The 22,637-nt window shown below is 35.7% G+C and overlaps 1 protein-coding gene across 2 annotated transcripts; it reads left to right on the top strand.

Annotated features, from left to right (window-relative positions):
• The first annotated feature begins 1,675 nt into the window (after positions 1-1,675).
• On the top strand, positions 1,676-18,580 carry LOC131602487 (peroxisomal ATPase PEX1-like). Of its 2 annotated transcripts, none has more exons than XM_058874612.1 (16): positions 1,676-2,226; positions 2,318-2,417; positions 2,508-2,996; positions 3,564-4,292; positions 5,487-5,578; positions 6,717-6,790; positions 6,903-7,122; positions 8,058-8,151; positions 8,245-8,399; positions 9,145-9,372; positions 9,669-9,869; positions 15,007-15,132; positions 15,209-15,270; positions 16,255-16,372; positions 17,594-17,878; positions 18,329-18,580. In XM_058874612.1, exons 1-16 carry the CDS (start codon positions 1,849-1,851, stop codon positions 18,365-18,367), a joined length of 3,390 nt encoding a protein of 1,129 aa, XP_058730595.1. In that variant the 5' UTR covers positions 1,676-1,848; the 3' UTR covers positions 18,368-18,580. The 2 variants fall into 2 exon arrangements, with proteins under 2 accessions (XP_058730595.1, XP_058730596.1); XM_058874613.1 differs by having other exon boundaries at positions 2,183-2,226; positions 2,318-2,413.
• Positions 18,581-22,637: the final 4,057 nt, after the last annotated feature.

Genomic DNA, 22,637 nt, shown 5'->3' with positions numbered 1-22,637 from the left:
TAAGACATAAGACATAAGCTATAAGCTCGAAATCATGTCTTACCAAACAGAGCCTTAATAGATTTCATTTGTGCCACTACTGAAATTAATATCAGTCAAATTAATGCAATGGAAGAGGGGAAATTATAGGGGTGTGCAAAATATCCAGTTTTGATGTCCAAATCCATAACCAAACCTAAATCACTTTTAAATATCCGGATATAATTGAATGGTTATTAACCGGTTTAGTTATTAATGGTTTGATTATCCATTCATATAATCCGGATATTATTAAATAGTTATTAACCGGTTAAATTATTTTGGATTCGGTTATAATTCGGTTATTATCCAAATCCAAATATTTTAATTCTCAAAATATTAATTTTTTTTTTTGAAAAAAAATATTTTCGAAAAAAATAATTTTCAAAACTGGATTTTTTTAAAAAATCGGTTATATAATCATAACCAAATTTATAACCGGTTTTATAACCAGTTTTAATTAAAATGTGGTTATGGTTATAAATCCAAACCATTTAAATGGTTTTAAAATGGTTATGGTTTGGTTTATGAAAATAACCAACCATGCACACCCTTAGGAAATTAATTGGTTGAGGGAAGAAAAAGTCTGCAGACTGTTTGTATTTCGTTATCAATTTCTTTGGTCTTCCACGTACCCTTCCATATAAAAAGTCTCTCTATCCTTCAATAAATAAAATAAAAAACGTAATGTAAATAATTAATAAAAAGGTTATTTGTTAAATAAAAGATTTCTTTATTTAAAAAGTTTGTAAAACTTGAGAATTGATGTGTCATAGAAAGTTTGTAAAACATGAGAATTGATATGAAGATGACATTTATCAAAATTGTCCAAAAAGTCAAAAACTCTTTTTCCCGTAGTATGTATCATATTTCCTTAGGCTATGTTTGGATATCACGAAATGAACGGAGCGGAATGGAGCGGGACGGAGTGGGATGAAGCGGAATGGAACGGAGCGGAACGAAGATACCATTCCATTGTTTGGAAATTTTAGAACGGAATAAGACAAATGGTTCATTCTGCCCAAATCGGAGGGGAAGGAATATGGTGGTAAGTGATGGAATGGAATGGAATCCATACCACTCATTTCCGCTCCGCTCCATCCGTTTTTAAATTATCCAAACAATGAAATATTATTTTATTCCATTCCATTCCGCTCCGCTCCATCCGATTCCATCAATCCAAACAAAACCTTAGTATGTATCATATTAATATTAAGGTGTGATAGTAGTAATAAGTTGATACACCTTTTTATTTTAAAGTTTAAATTGATAAATTTTATGAATTATTTATTACTCCCTCCGTTCCTTTTTAAGTGTCGTTTTAGCAAAAAGCTCTTCAACCAAGATAGTGGATTATTAGAGTTACATTTTCTATTATACCCTTATTTATTTTTCTCTTTCCAAATAAATTCAATCATACACTCTCTTTTTCCAATAATTAATTGAAAATTTTGAGGTGGAGTTATTGAGAAAATAAGGGTATAAATGACAAATTATAACATTAAATTATAAAACGACACTTAAATAGGAACAAAAAAATTCTTCTAAAACGACACTTAAAAAGGAACGGAGGGAGTAATTTAATTTAATTTAAAGGGGTTTATCATAATAACATATTTTTTGAGTACAAATTCCTACCACATTCTTACAATCTCGAGACCATATTTTTCTTCTATCTATTTACTCAAGGAGAATGCTTATTTATTCCTTCACAAAGAAAAACCCTGGGAGTAAAAAAAGGAGTTGTATTGTGTCACAATTGGCAGTATTACACCACCGTCGGGTGTATGGTCAATCGACTGAACTGAATTTGCAATCGGAATTGTTACAATGGAGTTCTCCGTCGAGGCGGTGGGAAGCATAGAAAACTGTTTCGTATCCCTCCCTTTACCTCTAATCCAAACTCTCCAATCCACATCTTCATCTTCCCTCCCTCCAATCCTCGCTCTCGAGCTTCGTTCCTCTACTCACTCTCCTCACTCCTGGTTCGTCGCCTGGTCCGGAGCCACTTCCTCTTCTCCTTCATCCATACAAATTTCTCAACAATTCGCCGAATGCGTCTCGTTACCGATTCACTCTCCAGTTCAAGTTAAAGTCGCTTCTAACATCCCTCACGCTTCCTCCGTCTCTATAGAGCCAGATACCGAAGATGATTGGGAGATTCTGGAACTTAATTCCGAACAAGCCGAAGCTCAAATTCTCAATCAGGTTTCACACTCTTTTATTCCATATATCAAATTCGAATTTCGGAAAATTAAACCAATTAGGGATAGTGAAAAATAATGACGATTTCTTGCAGGTTAGGATTGTTCATGAAGGGATGAAGTTTCCTTTGCGTCTAAATGGTCACACTGTTATCACATTCCATGTCGCTTCTGTTTTTCCCAAGAATGCGGTGGGTAAGAATTACCATGCCTATCATTCATGTTAAGTCAATTACTGTTTATATCCATAATGCAAGACTGGTCTAACGCTCGAAACTCTATCAGTACAACTCATGCCAGGAACTGAAGTTGACGTTGCTCCAAAGACACGCAAGCGAAATTCAGATTCACCAGAAGATTCACATGTTGGTTCAAATAGTAAGGAGCATACTGCAAAGATGCTGCTCCGTTTACAGGAACCAACTGATTTATGTCGTACCAGTACTCATGTCAAAGGTGTTGAGCTTCATGTAGGGCTTACTCCGGTTGCTTTTGTTCACCCAGAAACAGCCAAGCGGTTCTCGTTTAACGTGCTTCAGTTGGTTTCCATAGTGCCGAGAGTATCCAAAGAGAATGTTAGTAATTCCAGAACCAAATCAAACATTATGAAAGGCAAAAGTGGTTCGGCTGTTAATCAAGTTGAGAATGGAGATACGGACAAGAAGGAACATCGACAAGCAATTGTTCATCTGTTGATTTCAGAATCTGTGGCTAAAGGACATGTAATGCTAGCTAAGTCTCTTCGTCTTTATTTGAGAGCTAGCCTGCATTCATGTACGTCAAGTTGTTTAATAATCATCTTACTTAAATCACCATATCTTAGAACCAATTACATGCATGCTCATATATTTAACTGTACGGAATATTATACCCAACAGATTGTCATTAAATGTATTTGAAGTTGGTTTTTGTGTTATCTGAGTTTTCTTTAGTTAGAAGACTAGCAGTTCTTAATTCTTGTATTTCAGCACTACATCATGCTATCAAGGAATAAGCTATTTGTTATTTTAATAAGCAGTGAATTTGCTCTGGTACTTTAACTTATATTTTGAAATTTTCATGGTGTTGGGAGGAAATTGTAAGGCTTCATTGATGTTTTCTCTTACATCTGGTGGAATTTTAAGTGAAAAGTTATGCTGTATTTTCTATGCGTTTTAATTTGGAAAAGCTTGCTTTACTTCTACGGCCTATGAGTTCTCATCTTTATATTTGTGGACAGTATGTTAAACTTTACGGTATTCTTTTCCTTTTAAATTTATGTTTCAGTTGATTAATCTATAACTATCCCTTCAATTTTGATATCTGATTTTGAAAGAGAATATTGCTTTTGTGATTGCACAGGGGTTTATTTGAAGGCATGTGATGTTATTTTGGAAAAAAGCATTCCTTCCATTTCTCTTTCTCCTTGTCGATTCAAACTGTTAAGGCAGGAGAGCAGTGTTGTGAAAGATGGTCTAAATGATTTTCACGGCCACAGGAATCACATTGATGAAAAATTGCATGGAAAAGCTACTTCAGGTGTCTCTTTGGATACTCTAAATTGGTCGATCCACAATGAAGTTGTTGCAGCTCTCTCTGATGAATCTAATAACAAAGCAAAGGAAGAGGTTGCAAGCCAATCTCAGAATCAAAAGGGATTACAAATTCTTGTACGACTATGGTATATTGCCCAGCTTGAGGCAATTTCTTCCATTACGGGGGTGGAAGTTAATTCATTGGTTATCGGTAGTAAAACCTTGCTTCATTTTGAGTTAAGCTGTTACAAGAATGGGAGTGATGAAAAACTTCAGCTGACTTCTTCAGGAAACATTGGCAAGGCAGTTGAAATGTTATTTTTATTAACCTTTGGTGAAGAAGATCTGCACCATGGGAAACTTACTGCATATGAAGTCTCACTTGGTGGAAAACTCAATAACATCAACATTGAGGATCTGAAGCTTTTTGAAAGAGTGAAATTGGGCGATCCTGTTTCTCTTCGTTTTTTAGAAGAGAGAGCCTCCGAAGACCATATTAGTTCAAATGTATCTTTCCTTGGCTGGATGGAGAAAACTGCTTCTGATGTTATCAATAGTATGTTTCTATTTCAGTCCATTATTTTTTAATTGGTTGGTTCTTGCAATATATATTATTTTCAGAATAAAATTTAAATGATATTCCCTTTATTGTATATTAATCTCTGAAGCATGTGTACTCCAAAAGTCATGTCGTATCTGCATCCAGTACTCGTGGGTACTTTTCCTATTATATTGCATATTCTTTCCTTATTTTTGCTATGTAATCACATATCCTTGACTTGACTCCTATTATATAAATATCTACTATCATAATTTTCTTGATTCTGTATATTTTTTTTTCTAATTATATTTTGATTTGTGTTGTAGTAAATTATGAAAGACGCTTTCTCGTATATATTTTTTGTTAAATGTTATACTTATGAAAGATGTTTCCTTGCATATTCTTAATGTACCTTTACCATAGTTTTTCTAAAAATCCTGTATGCTGCTCCTAGCACTGCTACTCCATATTCATGCAACGTAGATATTAGTACACTTTAACAAATGAAAAGATTTCATACTTAGTGTCATTTTGTTATTCTTAAAAAGGTGTCATTTTATTTTTTCAAGGCATTAATTTTTTTCCTTTCGTACTTAAGATAACCCTTGTTCTTTTTTCCTAATTCCTTCACATTCTCCCATAATTTAGACTATATGTAATAAAAACGAACTTGTGGCAAATGAAACACCACATTTGTTTATATTTATGCGTGGATTGTACAATGTTATAGGGTATATTGCAAGTTACACACTGCTTGATTTCCATGTTTCCTAACTTCTTAATAATCTCTTTCTAGTATGTCCTTGATAATGATGTGGGTCTTCGTTAGTGGTGTGAATACAATAAATGTCTTGCTGTTTGAGGATGAGAAATGCATATTACTAATGGGGGTCTTCCTTAGTCATGTGCATTTTATTTAGAACATGTGTCGATCCGTGCTACCCGTTTTGTCTGGTTAACTTATTTGTTACTTAAAATTCCCTATTTTTGCTTGAGTTGTTTTCGGCTATTAGAATTCATGATCAATTCACTGAATTGTTAGAATTTATTGAGGTGAGCAGAATTCAGCTCTTTTCCTCCTTGATGCTGCTGCACATCAATTTGAATTCAACTTACTCAAATATTTTTTCCCATAACAGTTGCAGCCCTTTTTCACCAGTATGCCTTCTGATGGTACTTAATTTGACTTGCCTTTTTTGCTGACTGTAGGGATGTTGGTATTATTATCTTCAGCATGTGGTTTGTGGTTTGGCTCATGCAACCTGCCGCTTCCTGGACATGTTCTAATATACGGACCTCCGGTGAGTGCCACTAAGTTTTATTATTACTATTAAGTCCAATGTATGGTTAACAGGGTTATTAGCAGATTGGATGTTTTAATTCCTGGATGGTTAAATATTTAGACCTTGGAGTCCTTTTGTTTACTCTGAAGCTCGTTATACAGTCTTTTTACTGTCATTTTGTGCTGCTGTAGCCTCACTTCTTTTCTTTTTTTTTTCTGCAAAATATATATGAAAGAATTTTCAGACAAGTTTGAGGATGGCTTACTGACAAATATTGGGTGCCAGGTTGGGGAGGTGGATGAAGGTTATGCAAACATTTTTTAGCAATACTAAATTACCACAATTTTTTATAACTGCATAAAAAAGGGCTATTAAAAGCTGACCATGAAATCGGTTGGAAATTAAGTAATTCTTGTAAAATAGCCTACGACATAAGCAAAGCAAAGAAACGAGTAAAAGAAAATACACCTGAAAGAAGCATATCAGTTATAATCTTTTATCACGTGTATCCAGTTACTGATGGATAGTTTTGGTGAAAATTCTATTTCCGTCCCTATATGTAAGACCCTCTTGTAAAATTTTCTTGTCCCGTTTTTTAAGTTCCTTTTCAAATTACAAGATACATTAATGATATTTTTTTTTACAATATCTCTAATTAAATCGAGAGAGTTCTGCAATAGCACACCTGAAGAAAAAATGGATAGAATTAAAAGGCCAACCATTTCTCTCACTTAATAATTGAAGGATAATTTTGGAAAGAGAATACACATATAAGCAGTATTTTATTTTTTAATGATCACTTAACTGGTGGGGTAACAATTCTGATATAGTGCTGCGTGAGTAACTACTTAGTTACTTGATCAATAACAAAACTGGAAAATGTGTTTTAAGAAAGCAAGCCCAACCCAAAGCTCCCAAATTGGTAAACGGATTAACTTTGTTGTTGCTTCACACTCCTCGTCATGTCAGAGTACAAAATTGGCTGATGTGCTGGTCTATGGGTTCGGGATCTAGCTCTTTAAACTATGATTCAACAGTATGCTTAATGATGCATTCTTATTTATCTTCAGGTTTCTAATCTGGACAAAAACAAAAAAGATTTCTGACCTGATATGAGTGAATTGTTAGTAATTTGACATTTGAATAATTTTTCCAGGGCTCTGGGAAAACTATACTAGCAATGAATGTGGCAAAATCCCTTGAGAATCGCGAAGACATCTTAGCACACATGTATTAATCTTAATTCTAATTGATCGTACTATTCTGATTCCTTTCCTAATCTTCCATGTATACAATTATTCCTGTTCAGATTTTGAAAATATCGTTGTTCAATACTATGCAGAATTGTTGTTTCCTGCTCAAAACTTGCTTTGGAGAAAGTCTCAGTTATTCGCCAAGAACTTGCAAACCATATAACTGATGCTATAAACCATGCACCTTCTGTCGTCATCTTTGATGATCTTGATAGTATAATTTCTACCCCTGATTCCGAAGGATCTCAGCCATCAATGTCTGTTGCTGGACTCACAGATTTTCTTGCTGACATTGTGGATGAATATGGGGTAAGAAACATACCTTTGGTGCTATGTACTCCACGACTTATCTTAAATGTTATGCATGCTGTTGCTCCATGTAACAAATGCATATTAAAATATTGATGGGAATTTTGGCATGTTCTGAATTGTTGGGCTTGTGGTTGATATCCTGCCTTTGAAGTCATTAACCATCTAGTGAGCTCCATCAACCATGATTTTGTACATTGTTAACCAAGTCGTCTGTTAACAAAGTTTAGTGGATGGTTAATGAGTTACCCAATCTTGGTGTATCCATTGGCCGAACTCAATAAGTCATTATCCACTATTTTGAACGTTATTAACCACGTCTCATAGGCGTCGAATTTTCAGGTTCACAAACATCTTATATAGAATAATAATGCTTTGTCTATTCGCTAACGAATAATTGGATCTCATAGGGTGTGTTTGTTTGATGGATTAAATTTACAATCCTGGGAATGTTATTCCTAGGAATATTATTGCTGGGAATATAATTCCTATCAATTTATTTGGCAATCTATTTAGAATCCTATTTTGAAATTTTATTTTATTTATAATTTAAAAAATTTAAAAATAAATACAAAAGTGCTAAAATAATATATAAGTGGGTAGTTTTAGTTGGTTACTTTTTATTTCCTATGGGAATATAAGATTCCCACCCTTTGACATGAGAATAAATCTTTAAGATTCCATGAGTAAATGATATTCCAAGGAATAAAATATACCCAAGAATAATTTGTTAAAACTTCAAACAAACATGGGAATATGAGATTCCCAACCTCACATTCCCGGGAATCCTATTTGAATCCATCAAACAATTACCCCCATACTAAGAAATTTTCAAAAGGTTAAACATACAAGATCTTCATTTTGATGCTCAACCATTATGGTATATATTTTTCTCTCCCATTATGAATTTGTCACCTGAGTGGAAAACTGTACAGGAGAAGAGGCGGAAATCATGTGGATTTGGACCAATAGCTTTCATAGCAACCATACAGTCCCTAGAGAATATGCCACAATCTTTGAGCTCTTCAGGTTTGCTACTTCTGCCTGTAAAATCGTTGCAATGACCATAAACATTAAATTCTCATGTTTTAGTTGCTAATTTCATTATTCTATTGTTATCAGGTCGGTTTGACTTTCACATTAAGCTGCCTGCTCCTGCAGCTTCTGAGCGCAAGGCTATGTTGAAGAATATAATACAAAGGCGGCACTTGCAATGTAATGATGACATCCTACTTGACGTGGTTGTAAAATGTGATGGTTATGATGGCTATGATCTGGTACTCCACTTCTTTTAGATTTACTGTTTAGGCAGTTATGACTCAATAGGCGTTACTGTACTTAGAATTACTAGTTGTCTAGCTTGGTTGATATGTGTTACCATATGGTTCTTTTTGTCACGAGTCCCCGTGAAGAGAAGTTAAAAGAGAGAAGAAAAGCAGGACAATTTGTGTGAGAACTTTCCACTGTAGATATTTTGCTTTATATCTCAAATGAATTGTTGTTTTCAGACATACACCGGGAGAGAGAGAGTAGAAATGCAGGAACGTTTGTGGGTGAGCATTGGAGAGGAGAAAAAGCAAGACAGTTTGAGATTGACGTTCTACTGCAGATTTTTTGGCATATACCTATTATAAATTGGAGCTGTTATCTTTTCTTGACATATCGGCCCGGTTCTTTTGGTGGTAGTAGAAACGGGCTGGAGAGTCGGTGTATTTGTTCATGATTAATGATGTATTCAGCATGATATTCTTGATGAAATGTGGTTCACAAGTATTATAGGTTAGAGATAAGGAATTTAAATTACTTGATCATAGCTTGTAAAACACCATTTTTGAAGTTCCCATGATTCAGAGCTCTACCCCCAATAAAAATACAACATTAGTGACTTCATTTGCATTTCATTATCAAGCACTTTCTTTGGGAGATGTTTGTTTAGGCATTTAAATATTATTAACAATTGAACTGTTCACAACTATGTCTTGGCTTCCTGTATACCAATATTATAAAATTTCACTGTTCCAGGAAATATTAGTTGACAGAACTGTCCATGCTGCCGTTCGCCGTTTTCTGCCATCTAATGCCATTTATGAGCATGAGGGTCCAGCTTTACTACAGGAGGATTTCTCTCAGGCAATGCATGATTTTCTCCCGGTTTCAATGCGTGACATTACAAAATCTGTTTCTGATGATGGCCGTTCTGGATGGGACGATGTTGGTGGTCTGGTTGATATTCGAAATGCTATTAAAGAGGTCTGAATCCATTAAATGTTTCATTGCATTGTTCTCTTAGTTTATTTTATGTTTCCCAAATTCTTCTTTTGGATTTGAAGTTATAATTATTATATTTGTAAGACTAAGACCACTTATAAATGCATAAGCTAGGTGGAAGCCAAGATTCCTTTATATTTAATAAAGTGTGGTATATGCTAAGAATCAATTCACATCTGTTCTTACTTGAATAATAATTTAGTTATTGGTTTTTTTGTTTGCATGTTTACTCTATGCTCATATATTTTTCCTTATTTATGTTATTAAATTGTTTTCAGATGATAGAATTGCCATCAAAGTTTCCAAAAACTTTTGCACAAGCACCATTAAGATTGCGGTCAAATATCCTTTTATATGGTCCTCCCGGTTGTGGCAAAACTCACATAGTTGGTGCTGCTGCGGCTGCTTCTTCACTTCGATTCATATCAGTGAAAGGGCCAGAGCTGTTAAACAAATACATTGGTGCTTCTGAACAAGCTGTAAGAAACCGATAATACTTTTTTAGGGTATTGATGTTTTTCAAATTTATTAATTTCTTTCTTAATCCCACATATATTGATAGGGGATTGAGGGAGAATATTGAGAAAGAGAGAGAGAGAGAATAGAAAGTAGGGATAAGGAAAGAGTGTTTTATTTATTCAACAAAAGCATACATTGAATGGTTATTTTCTAACTATATATAACTGTCTAAGCAGTTATAACAACCAAATACAACTAATAACAGTTGTATACACTACTACATGCATCATATCCCTCCCCTTGAAATCTTCCTTGTCCTCAAGGAAAAGCTGTAACATCAAAATAGGGAAACTGTAGCTTGATTTTGTATAGTAGCTCCCAAGTAGCCTCTTCCATCGCCTCCCCTTTCCACTGAACCAAAACCTCAGTAACTGCCCTATTATGTCTCTGAATCGAGCGCCTCTTCAAAATCTTAAATGGTTCCTTAGGATCATCCAAACTCCCCCACTCTTCAGGAAGTGCAACCACGGGAATGTTTGCATCAGGACACGGTTTCAAGAGAGATACATGGAACGTAGGATGGATCCGCGAATTAGCTGGGAGAATCAAGGTGTATGCAACTTTTCCCACTCTATGTAGCACCTGATAAGGACCATAAAACCGAGGAGAAAGCTTTTCGGAAGCACGGTATTGATCAGAAGATTGTCTATAGGGCTGTAACTTTAGGAAAACCCAATCTCCTTCCTTGAATTCCCGATCACTGCGATGTTTATCAGCCTGCCGCTTCATACGTGCTTGAGCCCGAACCAAGTTACCTTGTAATTTCTGGATCATTTCCTCCCTTACAACGAAACTTCGATCTACCGCATCCACCTTGGTACTTTGAGGGCAATAAGGAAGATGCAGAGGAGGTGCTTGACCATACACGATCTCATAAGGGGTAGCTTGAATAGCAGAATGATAAGTGGTATTGTACCACCACTCAGCCAAAGGTAACCAATTGACCCATTCTTTAGGCCGCTGCCATGTCATAGCCCTCAAGTAATGTTCTAAGCAGCGGTTCAAGACTTCACTTTGACCATCCGATTGAGGGTGGTAGGCTGTTGTTAAGCTCTGGGAAATGCCCAATTGACCAAGGAAAGAACCCCAAAATTTACTTGTAAACAAGGGATCTCGGTCACTCACAATGTTGGCAGGTGCACCATGTAACTTGTAAATTTCAGAAATGAAAACTTCAGCCAATTTTGATGCAGTAAAAGGGTGAGCAAGAGGAATAAAATGGGCATATTTGCTCAGCCGATCAATAACTACCCAAATTGTGTCTTTACCATGAGATTTAGGAAGCTTTTCAATGAAGTCCATGGCTATACTTTGCCACACTCCCTCTGGAACTAGCAGGGGCTGAAGTAAACCAGCAACAGCTCTAGGTTCATACTTGCATCTAAGGCAAGTCTCACATTGCTGAATGAACTTTGTGACATCTTTGGCAAGGCCCTTCCAATAAAACATGCTCTTGATCCTTGCTATAGAAGCCCTGATGCCCGAATGGCCTCCTTGGTGTGAAGAATGAAGCCATTGTAGAATCACCAATCGCACTTGTCCATCATTAGGAATGACCAGCTTGTGTTTCCTATACAATAAATTGTCCAAAACAGAAAAATGGGGATGCAAGGTTGGGTTAGCGAGAACCTGCAGCCTGAGGTCATGCAACGCTGAATCTTGTTCATAGCTTTTAAGGAGAGAGTCCCATAACTCTGAAGAAATAGAAGAGACGTTCAACTGTAAAACTTCCCCATGCGAAGCTCTCGACAAGGCATCTGCAGCTACATTATCCTTACCCTTCTTATACAAAATTTTATAAGAAAGACCCATGAGTTTAGTGACCCATCTATATTGGGCTGGAGTAGATAAACGTTGCTCCAATAGGTATTTCAAACTATGTTGGTCAGTAAGAATTGTAAATGTGTTCAGGGAAAGATATTGGTGCCACTTAGACACTGCATGAATCAATGCTAATAATTCCCTGTCATAAACTGACAACAGCCTGTTTTTAGGAGACAAAACCTTGCTAATAAAAGCCACAGGGTGCCTGTCCTGCATTAACACAGCACCAATTCCCGTGCCCGAAGCATCTGTTTCAACCACAAATGACTTTTGCATATTAGGGATGGCCAACACCGGAGAATTACTCAAAGCATCTTTCAACGTAGTGAAGGCGTTGTGCGTCTCTTGTGTCCAATGGAACGAATCCCGCTTGAGTAAATCAGTAAGAGGAGAAGCAATGATGCTGTAACCTTTAATGAACCGCCTGTAGTAACCCGTCAATCCTAGAAAGCCCCTCAATTGCTTAACTGTTTGAGGCGCCGGCCAATCTCTCACAGCTTGAACTTTAATTGGGTCAGTAGTAACTCCCGTAGGTGTAATGAAATGACCCAAGTATTCGATCTGTGTCGTGAAGAATGCGCACTTACTTCTCTTAACATAGAAGGTGTGAGCTTTGAGGATCTGAAACACGTGTCGAAGATGAGCCACATGTGCCTCCAAAGATGGGCTATACACTAGTATGTCATCAAAGAAAATAAGAACACATTTTCTCAATAAACCAGAAAAAATAGTGTTCATTGTTCCTTGAAAAGTAGCTGGTGCGTTGGACAAGCCGAAAGGCATCACCACATATTCATACTGCCCCCCATGAGTTTGAAATGCTGTCTTTGGTACGTCCTCCGTTTTCATCCTTATTTGATGATATCCAGCCCTAAGATCCAATTTAGAAAACACCACTGCCCCACCTAATTCATCCAATAAATCCTCCACCAAAGGAATTGGGAATTTAGCCTTCACTGTCATGTCGTTCAACCGCCTATAATCCACACACATTCGCCAACTCCCGTCTTTCTTTTTAACTAACACAACTGGAGAAGCAAAAGGTGAAGAGCTTGGTTGAATTACTCCCAAATCCAAGAGCTCTTTAACCATGCCATCAATGACATCCTTCTGAGCTGGTGGATATCTATAAGGTCTTAAACTAACGGGGTTAGAACCCTCCTTTAGCACAATTTGATGATCATGAATACCCCTAAAGGGTGGCAGTTGAGTAGGTGTATCAAAGACCTCTTGGAACTCATGTAGAACAGATTCTCTATGGACCCTCATCACCGGATCCTCTAGCTCCTCAGTGGTCACTGAACAGCATATTGTCTTTGTGGAACAAGGTAGCAACTGTAGCATATAACAGAAGCTATCTTCAACCATTAACTGATGCAATTTAGCAGATGGGACTATCCTACTTTTAATTTCTTTAACAGCCTGCAACTTCACATGCATACCATTCATAGAAAATTCCATAGCCATATTGGTAAAATCCCAGTGGATGACTCCCCATTGCCGTAACCATTGCATGCCCAATATAATATCACAACTGGACAATGGTATTGCAATAGCATCAGTGAGAAAATCATACCCTTGAAGCTTTAACCGGATGCCTTCACACCGTCCCGCACCTTGTATAAGGCCACCATCAGCTACAGTTATCCGCAAGGGATGCATGGGTTGTAGAATATTGAGCCCCTCTTTACATAATTTCTGGTTGATGAAATTATGAGTGCTGCCTGTATCTATGAGTACATGAACTCTCTTTTTGCCCATCCATCCTATCAATCTCATCATAGGATGAGAAGAGTCTCCCTGAATGGCATTAAGTGAAACAGTGGGATCAACACCTTGAGTAGGATCATTAGACACTTCCTCAGAAACAGAATCAACTTCAATTGACTCCACTTGGTTTTCCTCCCCAACCTCCATAAGGAACACTTGCATTTTCTTCCTCTGAGGACAATCATGTCCAGGAAAGAATTTGTCATGACAGAAAAAACACAAGTTTTGAGCCCTATGTTCATCCATTTCTTTAGGAGAAAGCTTCTTCTGAAACGTATATGTCGGCTTTCCCAAAATGCTCTTCTGAGAACCGTCGACAATCCCTTTCTTCTCCTGAGTCATCACTTTCTTGTCAAAGGTGTTAGAAACTGTATTCTTTTTCTCACTCCAAGAACTTTGTGTTCGGTTTGCAGGCCCCAACCGTTTCTGTAACAAATCCAAGCTTCGTTCTTGCAACTTTGCCATACGAGTGGCTTCCAACACCGTACGCGGAGCGAACATCTTCACACCATTACACAGTTCCTGTTGAAGGCCTCCTAAATAGCATTGGAGCTTTTGAGATTCCGTCAAAGCTGTTCTACCCACAAGATTGTCAAACATTTCCTGATATGCCTCCAAGGAACCAGTCTGCACCAGTTTCTTGAGTTCTTCCATAGGTGAATCGAACTCGAGGCTAAATCGCATCTTCAATGCCTCAGTGAAATTTTGCCATGTCAATCGGCCATTCGCTCCCTGTTCTAGACTTTGGAACCAACGAAAAGAATTATCATCAAGAGCGATGCTCGCAACGGAGACCTTGTCCCCTTCTTGCGTTCCGTCCAACAAAAAAAAACGTTCACATTTCGCAATCCAAGATTCGACATCGTCGCGAGTGAATTTTGGAAAATCCAAACGCGTTAATCGCGTTGCTGGTCGAGTTGCTCCGTCACCAGTACCACCATGGCGACGCGACGCCGTTAACTCCGCCATTTGCAATCCAATTCCGCGCATGGCTTCTTGCACATTGGTGAATTGAATTTCGAAACGATTCTCCAATTCACGAATTTGCCTCGTGATACATGGCTCCACCGCCGCCATTATGCGTTCCTCCGCCTCACGAATGGCGTTCTGCATTCGCGTCGCTTCTGCCATGAAGGATGTGGCCGAGGTCGACAGGCTCTAGATACCAATGATAGGGGATTGAGGGAGAATATTGAGAAAGAGAGAGAGAGAGAATAGAAAGTAGGGATAAGGAAAGAGTGTTTTATTTATTCAACAAAAGCATACATTGAATGGTTATTTTCTAACTATATATAACTGTCTAAGCAGTTATAACAACCAAATACAACTAATAACAGTTGTATACACTACTACATGCATCATATATTTTCTACAAAATATATTTTTGAAGGTTATTTTGTCTTATTTGACTCAACTAGCTATTTTATACTGTGAACTGAAGTTAGCAAATTTAGTAATTTTTAATTTTGAAGTTAGTGATTTTGCTTTGAATGCTGATTTCAGGTTAGAGATATATTCTCCAAAGCTGCTGCTGCAGCACCATGCCTACTTTTTTTTGATGAATTTGATTCTATTGCTCCTAAGAGAGGGCACGACAATACTGGAGTAACTGATCGTGTTGTCAATCAAGTCAGTATATATTTGTCCCTTTTTATTTTACACTCTGTCTATTACAATCTGACCTTGATGTATTCAATTTTCACAGTTTTTGACTGAATTAGACGGTGTTGAGATTTTAGCAGGTGTTTTTGTGTTTGCTGCAACCAGGTTAGTTTCCAAGCATACAGTAATTTATCAAAAATAAAATTATAAGATTGAAATGAAGAGTCAGAAATGAAAGATTAAAAGCTGAAAGGATTAAACAATAAAAATAAGGCTCCCTTTAATTTGTGAAAACATTTTTTACTTTCATTTCTTAAAATATGTTAAATTTACTTGCTAAAAAAGGAGATACTAGACTCTATAAGTGAACAATTGTGTGTATTTTTTTTAAAACAATGAAAACACCAAAAAAAAATGTTTTCATTGTTTACAAAAAATACATCATCTCTAACTAACATTTCATGAAGGGTTAGAATTTAGGTTGGGCCGTACTCAATCCTTACAAAACCGGTTTGTAAGGTGAAGACCACTCCCACTTATGTACTTACTTATACCTTATAAAATGTGGGACTCTTAACATAACGTTGTTTAACTTTTATCCATTTGGTATTCACATTTAAGATCTTTTTATTAATGATGCTAGACAATTAAAAAACTTACTAGCCCAAATTGGTAATTCAAATTTTTGTGCTTACTCTGAAACCTACAAGTTTTTCAATGGGTTTGACTTTCCTATCCAAAAGATTTAAACCATATTCTATTTGTAGTGCCGGTTTTATTTTCTCGAAATCTGGAGGATGAAGATCTTTTCCTTTATATGGAATAAAGTAGGAGCAATAATTCAACAATAAGTCTTGTTAACCCTTAATAGAAATCCATCAAAAACATCCCTTTGATAGAAGTTTTTCCTTAACACGTAAAAAATTCAGGTCTAGATTGACTCCACAGTCCACATATCAAATCTTAGAATCATAGGTTCTCACTGTTCTAAGCTAAACCAGCTCATTAATTGCACAATATTACAAAAATGTCATGGCTGTGATAAGTTTGCGATTGACTAGATGCTTGTTTCTTCTTTCTATTTTTGAGATACAGTGATAAATAAATATTAATTTGAGAATTTTGATGTTTGCTTCTCTTGTCAAGCAGTAGACCCGACTTACTGGATGCGGCACTGTTGAGACCGGGTAGGTTAGATCGTCTTCTATTTTGCGACTTTCCATCATGGCATGAGAGATTGGAAATTCTTACAGTACTTTCTAAAAAGGTATGTTTTTGGATAAAACTGTTTTACATATTTATATATCTTGTAATGGAATTATTGCACCAGACCAGGCATTGTAAAATGATCGAAAACAGAGACATATTAATGGGAAACCATGTGTCTCAACTATACAACAGATATTCTTTACACAGGCTTAAAAACAATTACTAGAATAATTGCAAAATATGATATGATACAAAATGCCTATTATACGCAGTAAATACATGGATCCTAATCATATTTTCAATAGACATGTTAGCAATGCAATTTCTTTAGAATCTTTAAATTTGTATTGAAAGCAATATTAGAAAGAATAAAAAAGAAAGTGTATCGAGAACTCAGCAGAAAATGGGGGTTAGAATTCTCCACTTCAAGAGTTTCCTTACAATAAGTATTGCTCCTTTTGCTCTCAACCTATCAAATGCAATAAATTCTTAGAGTTTATAGAGAAAAGTTTTTGGGGGAGGGTTTTGGGAAAGAACCAAGAAAATGCTGATGATATTTAGGATGAGTACATAAAGAGAATATGAGTATAGCCGTAGGGATCATAGAAGAATTGAGGGACTATGAACCAAAGGGTAAGATTCTTGATTGTAGGATAGTGATGTGCAACAAAACATTAAAGCTAAAAGTGTGTTAGAAAACACGATCATCATGTGAAGTTTAATAAAATTGAAATAATTATGAAGCAGCGAAGTAGGAGTAATACTTATCCATAATAGCATAAAAAAGTGGTCTATTCAACCTGATATGATTCAGTAAAATATAAGAGAATATAATGAAGTTTGATCCATGTAATTGATCCCATCTTGTGGGAAAAAGGCTTTGGCTGTTCTTAAATGAAGGATTTAATAGCATAAAGAAGTGATCTATTCAAACCTGATATGATACAGTAAAACATAATATGTAATTTTACTGAAGCATCACTTGGTATTTCGTATTTAGATTAAACTAGACCATTGTCTTTAAGATGAAAAATCACTTGATCACCATTATTAATTGATCAAAGAGCTTTAGTTTAAATGATCGTGAAAACAACTTTTCCAAATGAATGATGAGGACATTGTAAGTGTTCAGGTTTTATTATATGTTTGTCAGCTGGGTGTCACTATTGATGGTAACATTGAATCCCACCAGAGATGTGTGTCTTTTACTTGTTTGAGCTTACCTTTTTAAGTGGATACACTAGTTCTATTGACAACTATATCTATCAAATTGACGCAGTTACCAATGGCCAGTGATATTGATTTAGCTACAGTAGCTAATGTGACTGAAGGATTCAGTGGAGCTGATCTCCAAGCTCTCCTCTCAGATGCACAACTTGCTGCAGTTCATGATATTCTTGACAATATCGATACGTCTGGATCAGAGAAAACACCAGTTATTACTGATGCTCTTCTAACGCTCACTGCATCCAATGCCAGACCTTCTGTTTCAGAAGAAGAGAAAAGACGACTCTACAGTATATATCACCAGTTCCTGGATTCCAAGAGATCTGTTGCTGCCCAGGTTCTTCGCTCTCCCTGTCATTTTTTTTTTAATTTTTTTTTTATATCAACTAGTCTGCATGTGTAAGTCACTTTCCAAGAAAAGACCATTATGTCTCACAATGGGCTAAGATGACTCTAAGCATAGATTTAAACCTATATTTTCTCTAAGTAAATACTTATCATATGGGGTAATTGCATTATTTCCCTATCATAATTGGGTAAATCATAAATATATATTAAGACAGTATTTCATGTTTTTATTTGTTCATTTCCCCAACTTAATTGGGCAAATCATAAATATATATTAAGACAGTATTTCATGTTTTTATTTGTTCATTTCCCCAACTTAATTGGGCAAATCATAATTATATAATTTTTCCTTAACTTAATTGCATTGAGAAAAGAAAATTTTGCCCATCAAAGTGCTTTGGCTACGCTTTTAATTTTTTATTTTATGCAATGGCTGCAGTCAAGGGATGCAAAAGGCAAGAGGGCAACTCTAGCGTGAGAATCAAGTAATATAGTGGAGTTGTTGATGTTGTGGAAGCTGCTATTTGGGTATTCTTTTTCTGCTGAAGATGCCTTTTTAGTTCACTTATACCTTATTATAGTAAATTTGTACAGTAGTTAGACTGATGTTCAATTCATTACTTGTAATAAGAGAATTCTCAAGCAACGTGGGAATAAATTATAGGAAAAAAATGTTTCTCCACTTTTTCCATATTAAATTTGTTCAGTCGTAAATTTACAATGCTTGTTTGGCAGCTATGGCTGCAGTAAAATTTGAGTAGAAAACTTTGATAGGAGGAGGTTATGCATTGATGAGGGAATCATCTATTGGTAATTCAATGCAGAATGTACTGGCCATGTTCTAGCATAGAGAAATTACTTAATTATAAGATTATTTTGGAACACTTCTTAACTTCTCATTATATTGCTTATCAAAAAAAAAAAAAACTTCTCATTATATGATATTTAGCAACTTTCTAGATATATTTATTATTATTTACTATCAATTGTCTTGAATATGAAAAGTCGGCATTGAATATATATACAAAAGTTAATTTGTAATAGTCGTATACAATTTCGATATATTATTTTCATTATCCATTTTTAAAGAAAATTTTTTAACACAGTATTATGTCTTCTTAGAGGTTTTCAGATATGAATTTCCGAAACAAACTTCTTCTCGAGATAAGGGGGGTTTAGTATGGGCATCTTCGAATCAACCCCAGTTCAGAGGTTTTTGGAGATGCATATCTGAACCGGTTTTAAGTGTATATTTGGCGCGGACAGAATCACTCATTCTTCTATGCTTTCTACTCTTTCTATTCAAACAAACACCTAAATCCTATATATTCCCACTTTGAGCAAGTTACCGAAACAAGTGTTTCTGAGACTTTGAAGAAGTGAGTGTTATCGAAGCAAGTGTTTCTTCTCATTTCAACAAGTTTTTAAAAGTTTTAAATTTGAGTAAGTTTCTCTGAATGACTTGTTGTACAGTGCATGTATGTAATAGGTAGTTTATTATCGTTTAAAATCATTAGGTAGAAGTTTAATCTTGAAAATGTGGCTGTTTGGGTCATTATTCAAGTTTATTGGGGACATTTAGCGCAAGAACACACATCTGTTCATCCATGGTTAATCGCAAGAGTGTTCGGATGTGCATATCTGAAATCCCCTAAGTAATTTTAAGATATGCCAATCCAAAATGTTGCTCGAGTGTTTTTTTTTTTTTATATTTGTTTCATTGTTTTCCTTTAATTAATGTTTTTTTCTTCAGAAAAATGGCTGAGAACTCTAGATTGAGACTTGGCAGGCCAAGTCAGACAACATTCGTTCGGCGTAAGAGAACTGAGCAGTCTAGAAAGGCACAAGGAGCATCCACTTCTACTCCGACTCATGCGTTCTAATGGTTGAAAATAATAAGTAATAATAGTTTTCTCTCTCCACATTTAATTACTTATTATTTTCAACCATTAGATTGAAAAGAATTAATGGCCAAAATATGGAGTAAGTTATAATAACTTACTCTTGGAATAAATATATCCCTTGTGTGTGTCTATATATATATATATATATATATATATATATATATATATATATATATATATATATATATATATATATATATATATATATATGAGGAGGGTTATATTGACTCCAAGAGGAAGTTATAATAACTTACTCCACATCTTGATCATTTATTCTTTTCAATCTAATGGTTAAAAATAAAAAGTCATTAAATGTGGAAACAGAAAACTATTCCTTATTATTTTTAACCATTAGATTGAAAAGAATTAATGGTCAAGATGTGGAGTAAGTTATTATAACTTACTCTTGGAGTCAATATAACCCTCCTCTCTCTCTCTCTCTCTCTATATATATATATATATATATATATATATATATATATATATATATATATATATATATATATATATATATATATATATATATATATATATATATATATATATATATATATACATAAATCAATATTTTCTCTTTTTCCAAAATTTTTTTTATTATAAAATATAATATACCTTATAATGAAAAGAGAGAGGAGCATAGTAGTATATGACTTCGAATTCACACCATTTTATTTATTCACCTTTAGAAAGTTGGAATTTTAGTCAATGAACTAAATACACAACCAAAAATAAAAATAAAATTTATTAATAAAAAATAATTAATAAAATAAAAAACAAAAAAAATAAAGATATCCATAAAAAATCTAATTAATAATATCAATATTTGTCATTTCAGTCGATAGACTTACATATTTTTTACTAAACAACAAAAGAAATTGGAGAATATCTGGGAGTAATATTTTGAGAATCTCTTCCCCCACCTCATGTGTCTCTTATGTACCATTTAAGTTGACTAAAATGTCCACTGCTTTCGTAGATGTACATCCGGAAGCACCTATTTTTTTTATTTAACGTTGTTCTGTTTTGTAGATGCACCTATGGAAGACTTTCTGAGATGAATCTACGGAAACATTTCATGTTATATTCGCGCCAGACTCTTCTCCTCCCCCATTCTTCACTTTTCATTTCAAACTCTCAATCTCTCTCAACATCAAAAATTAAATTTCCACCCAAATCAGTCGTTTTCTCTCGAGTTCGGCTTTGGACATCAACATCAACAATGAACACATTCCAACATCTTCAAAACTCAATTTAATTGGTAAGTTTTTGAGTTTTCGAGTTATTTTTGTGTTGTCCCGTAATAAAGTTAGAATTCAATTTTTAGGTGCATAAATTATTTGATAGTTTTAGAAACGTAGTTTAGAGACAATGTGGTATTTTTGGATGTGTAAAACGGGCGATCAAGCCATCGAAATGGGGTTTTTATCCCTCTAAAACACTGACAGACGTCATTGTTGCGTTTGAGAGGTTTCAGAACCTTCCGTAGACGCATCTACGAAGAAGTGAAACGTTAGGTCATTCCGTAGATGCATCTACGGAAGAAATCTAGTATTTCGAAAAGTATGTACTTCCGTAGATTCTATGCTGCTCACTGTGAGACGGTTCTGTGGGATGACGTTGCCCTATATTCTGGATGGTTGGCTGCCAGTTTGACCATCATTGTTTGTTATCTTCCGGAGCGCGTCATGCGACAGTTCGGGTACTGTGAACGATACCTTGCGACCATATTGTCTCTGCTCCTATCTTGATGAACCGTCGACAGATAGAGGAGGTCTTTGCAGACTGGGAGCGTTACATGGTTCCTGTCGAGGCTTGGGCGACCACATTAGAGAAAGACTAGAGTTGTGTTGACGGGTACATCACCTGATACTATAGAGTGTCACACCTATACATGATCTCCACTACAGCGGGATCACCACCCAGACCAGCCTACATGGAGATTTTGCAGACTCATCAGTCTCAAATGGATCACACTGACGATGTTCTTCCTCGGTGTCGTGGGATAGCTGACATGGCGTGGGCAAGCATTGCCGATGATTTCTTCCCTGAGGGGTCTGATGGCAGGCGTGTAGTGGAGGGTATTATAAGGGTGGCAGAGGAGACATTTTTGTACCGTAGAAATTGTGCCAGGACAGGTGGGGCACTTGACGGTAGAGACAGGGTAGCCAGCAGATGGCGTGGTGGACGTAAAGACGGAGGCGGGGCCAAAGGCAGTGGAGATGCGTAAGATGATATTTGTCATACCCCAAAATTTGCCCACAATATTCTCTTATGCAAAGATTCAAAACAATACACAAAGCTCCAAGGCACACTCTCCTAAACAAAGCTCAGAAATTAGGGTTTGAATTGTTCAAAGGAAAATCAGTAAATCAATGGCTCCAAGGCATCTCATATGGCTCAATATATCTCACATCATCTCCATGACAAGTATCAAGTCTCATCTCAAAGAATTGGTCACTCAATTGTTCAGAAAGTCAACAGTCGACTAGGTTAACCTAAAAGTCAACTGCGGTCAAAGTAAAGTCAAAACTCCTGATTTTTTGTAAACATCCTCATATTGAAGTATCATTCACCATTTGATCAAGAATTGATCATGGTTCATCAAGGAAAGATCAAAAATCAACAAATCAAAAAGTTTCTAAATTAGGGTTTTGTACAGGAAAAGTCAACTGAACTTTGACCAGCCATAACTCTCACATGGAACATCAGAAATTTTCCATCCAAAGCTCATCTTGAAGGAAATTGGATTCTCTACAAAATTGTCTCTCACATGCCAAGTCTAAAAATGCTTCTCAATATGGACCAAAACATTATAGGTCCTTTTCAAAAGTCAACAAAAAGTCA

This window comes from Vicia villosa, linkage group LG5 (genome assembly GCF_029867415.1).
Source record: "Vicia villosa cultivar HV-30 ecotype Madison, WI linkage group LG5, Vvil1.0, whole genome shotgun sequence".
Classification (NCBI taxonomy): Eukaryota; Viridiplantae; Streptophyta; class Magnoliopsida; order Fabales; family Fabaceae; genus Vicia; species Vicia villosa.
Note: the sequence above shows the minus strand (reverse complement) of the source record. Positions and strands in the feature narration are given on the sequence as shown.

Coding starts and splice junctions, on each gene's coding strand:
- LOC131602487 (XM_058874612.1), top strand. CDS start 1,849: ATGGAGTTCTCCGTCGAGGCGGTGGGAAGCATAGAAAACTGTTTCGTA. Junction 2,418..2,507: donor TTTTCCCAAGAATGCGGTGG/GTAAGAATTACC, acceptor AAACTCTATCAG/TACAACTCATGCCAGGAACT. Junction 6,791..6,902: donor GAAGACATCTTAGCACACAT/GTATTAATCTTA, acceptor AATACTATGCAG/AATTGTTGTTTCCTGCTCAA.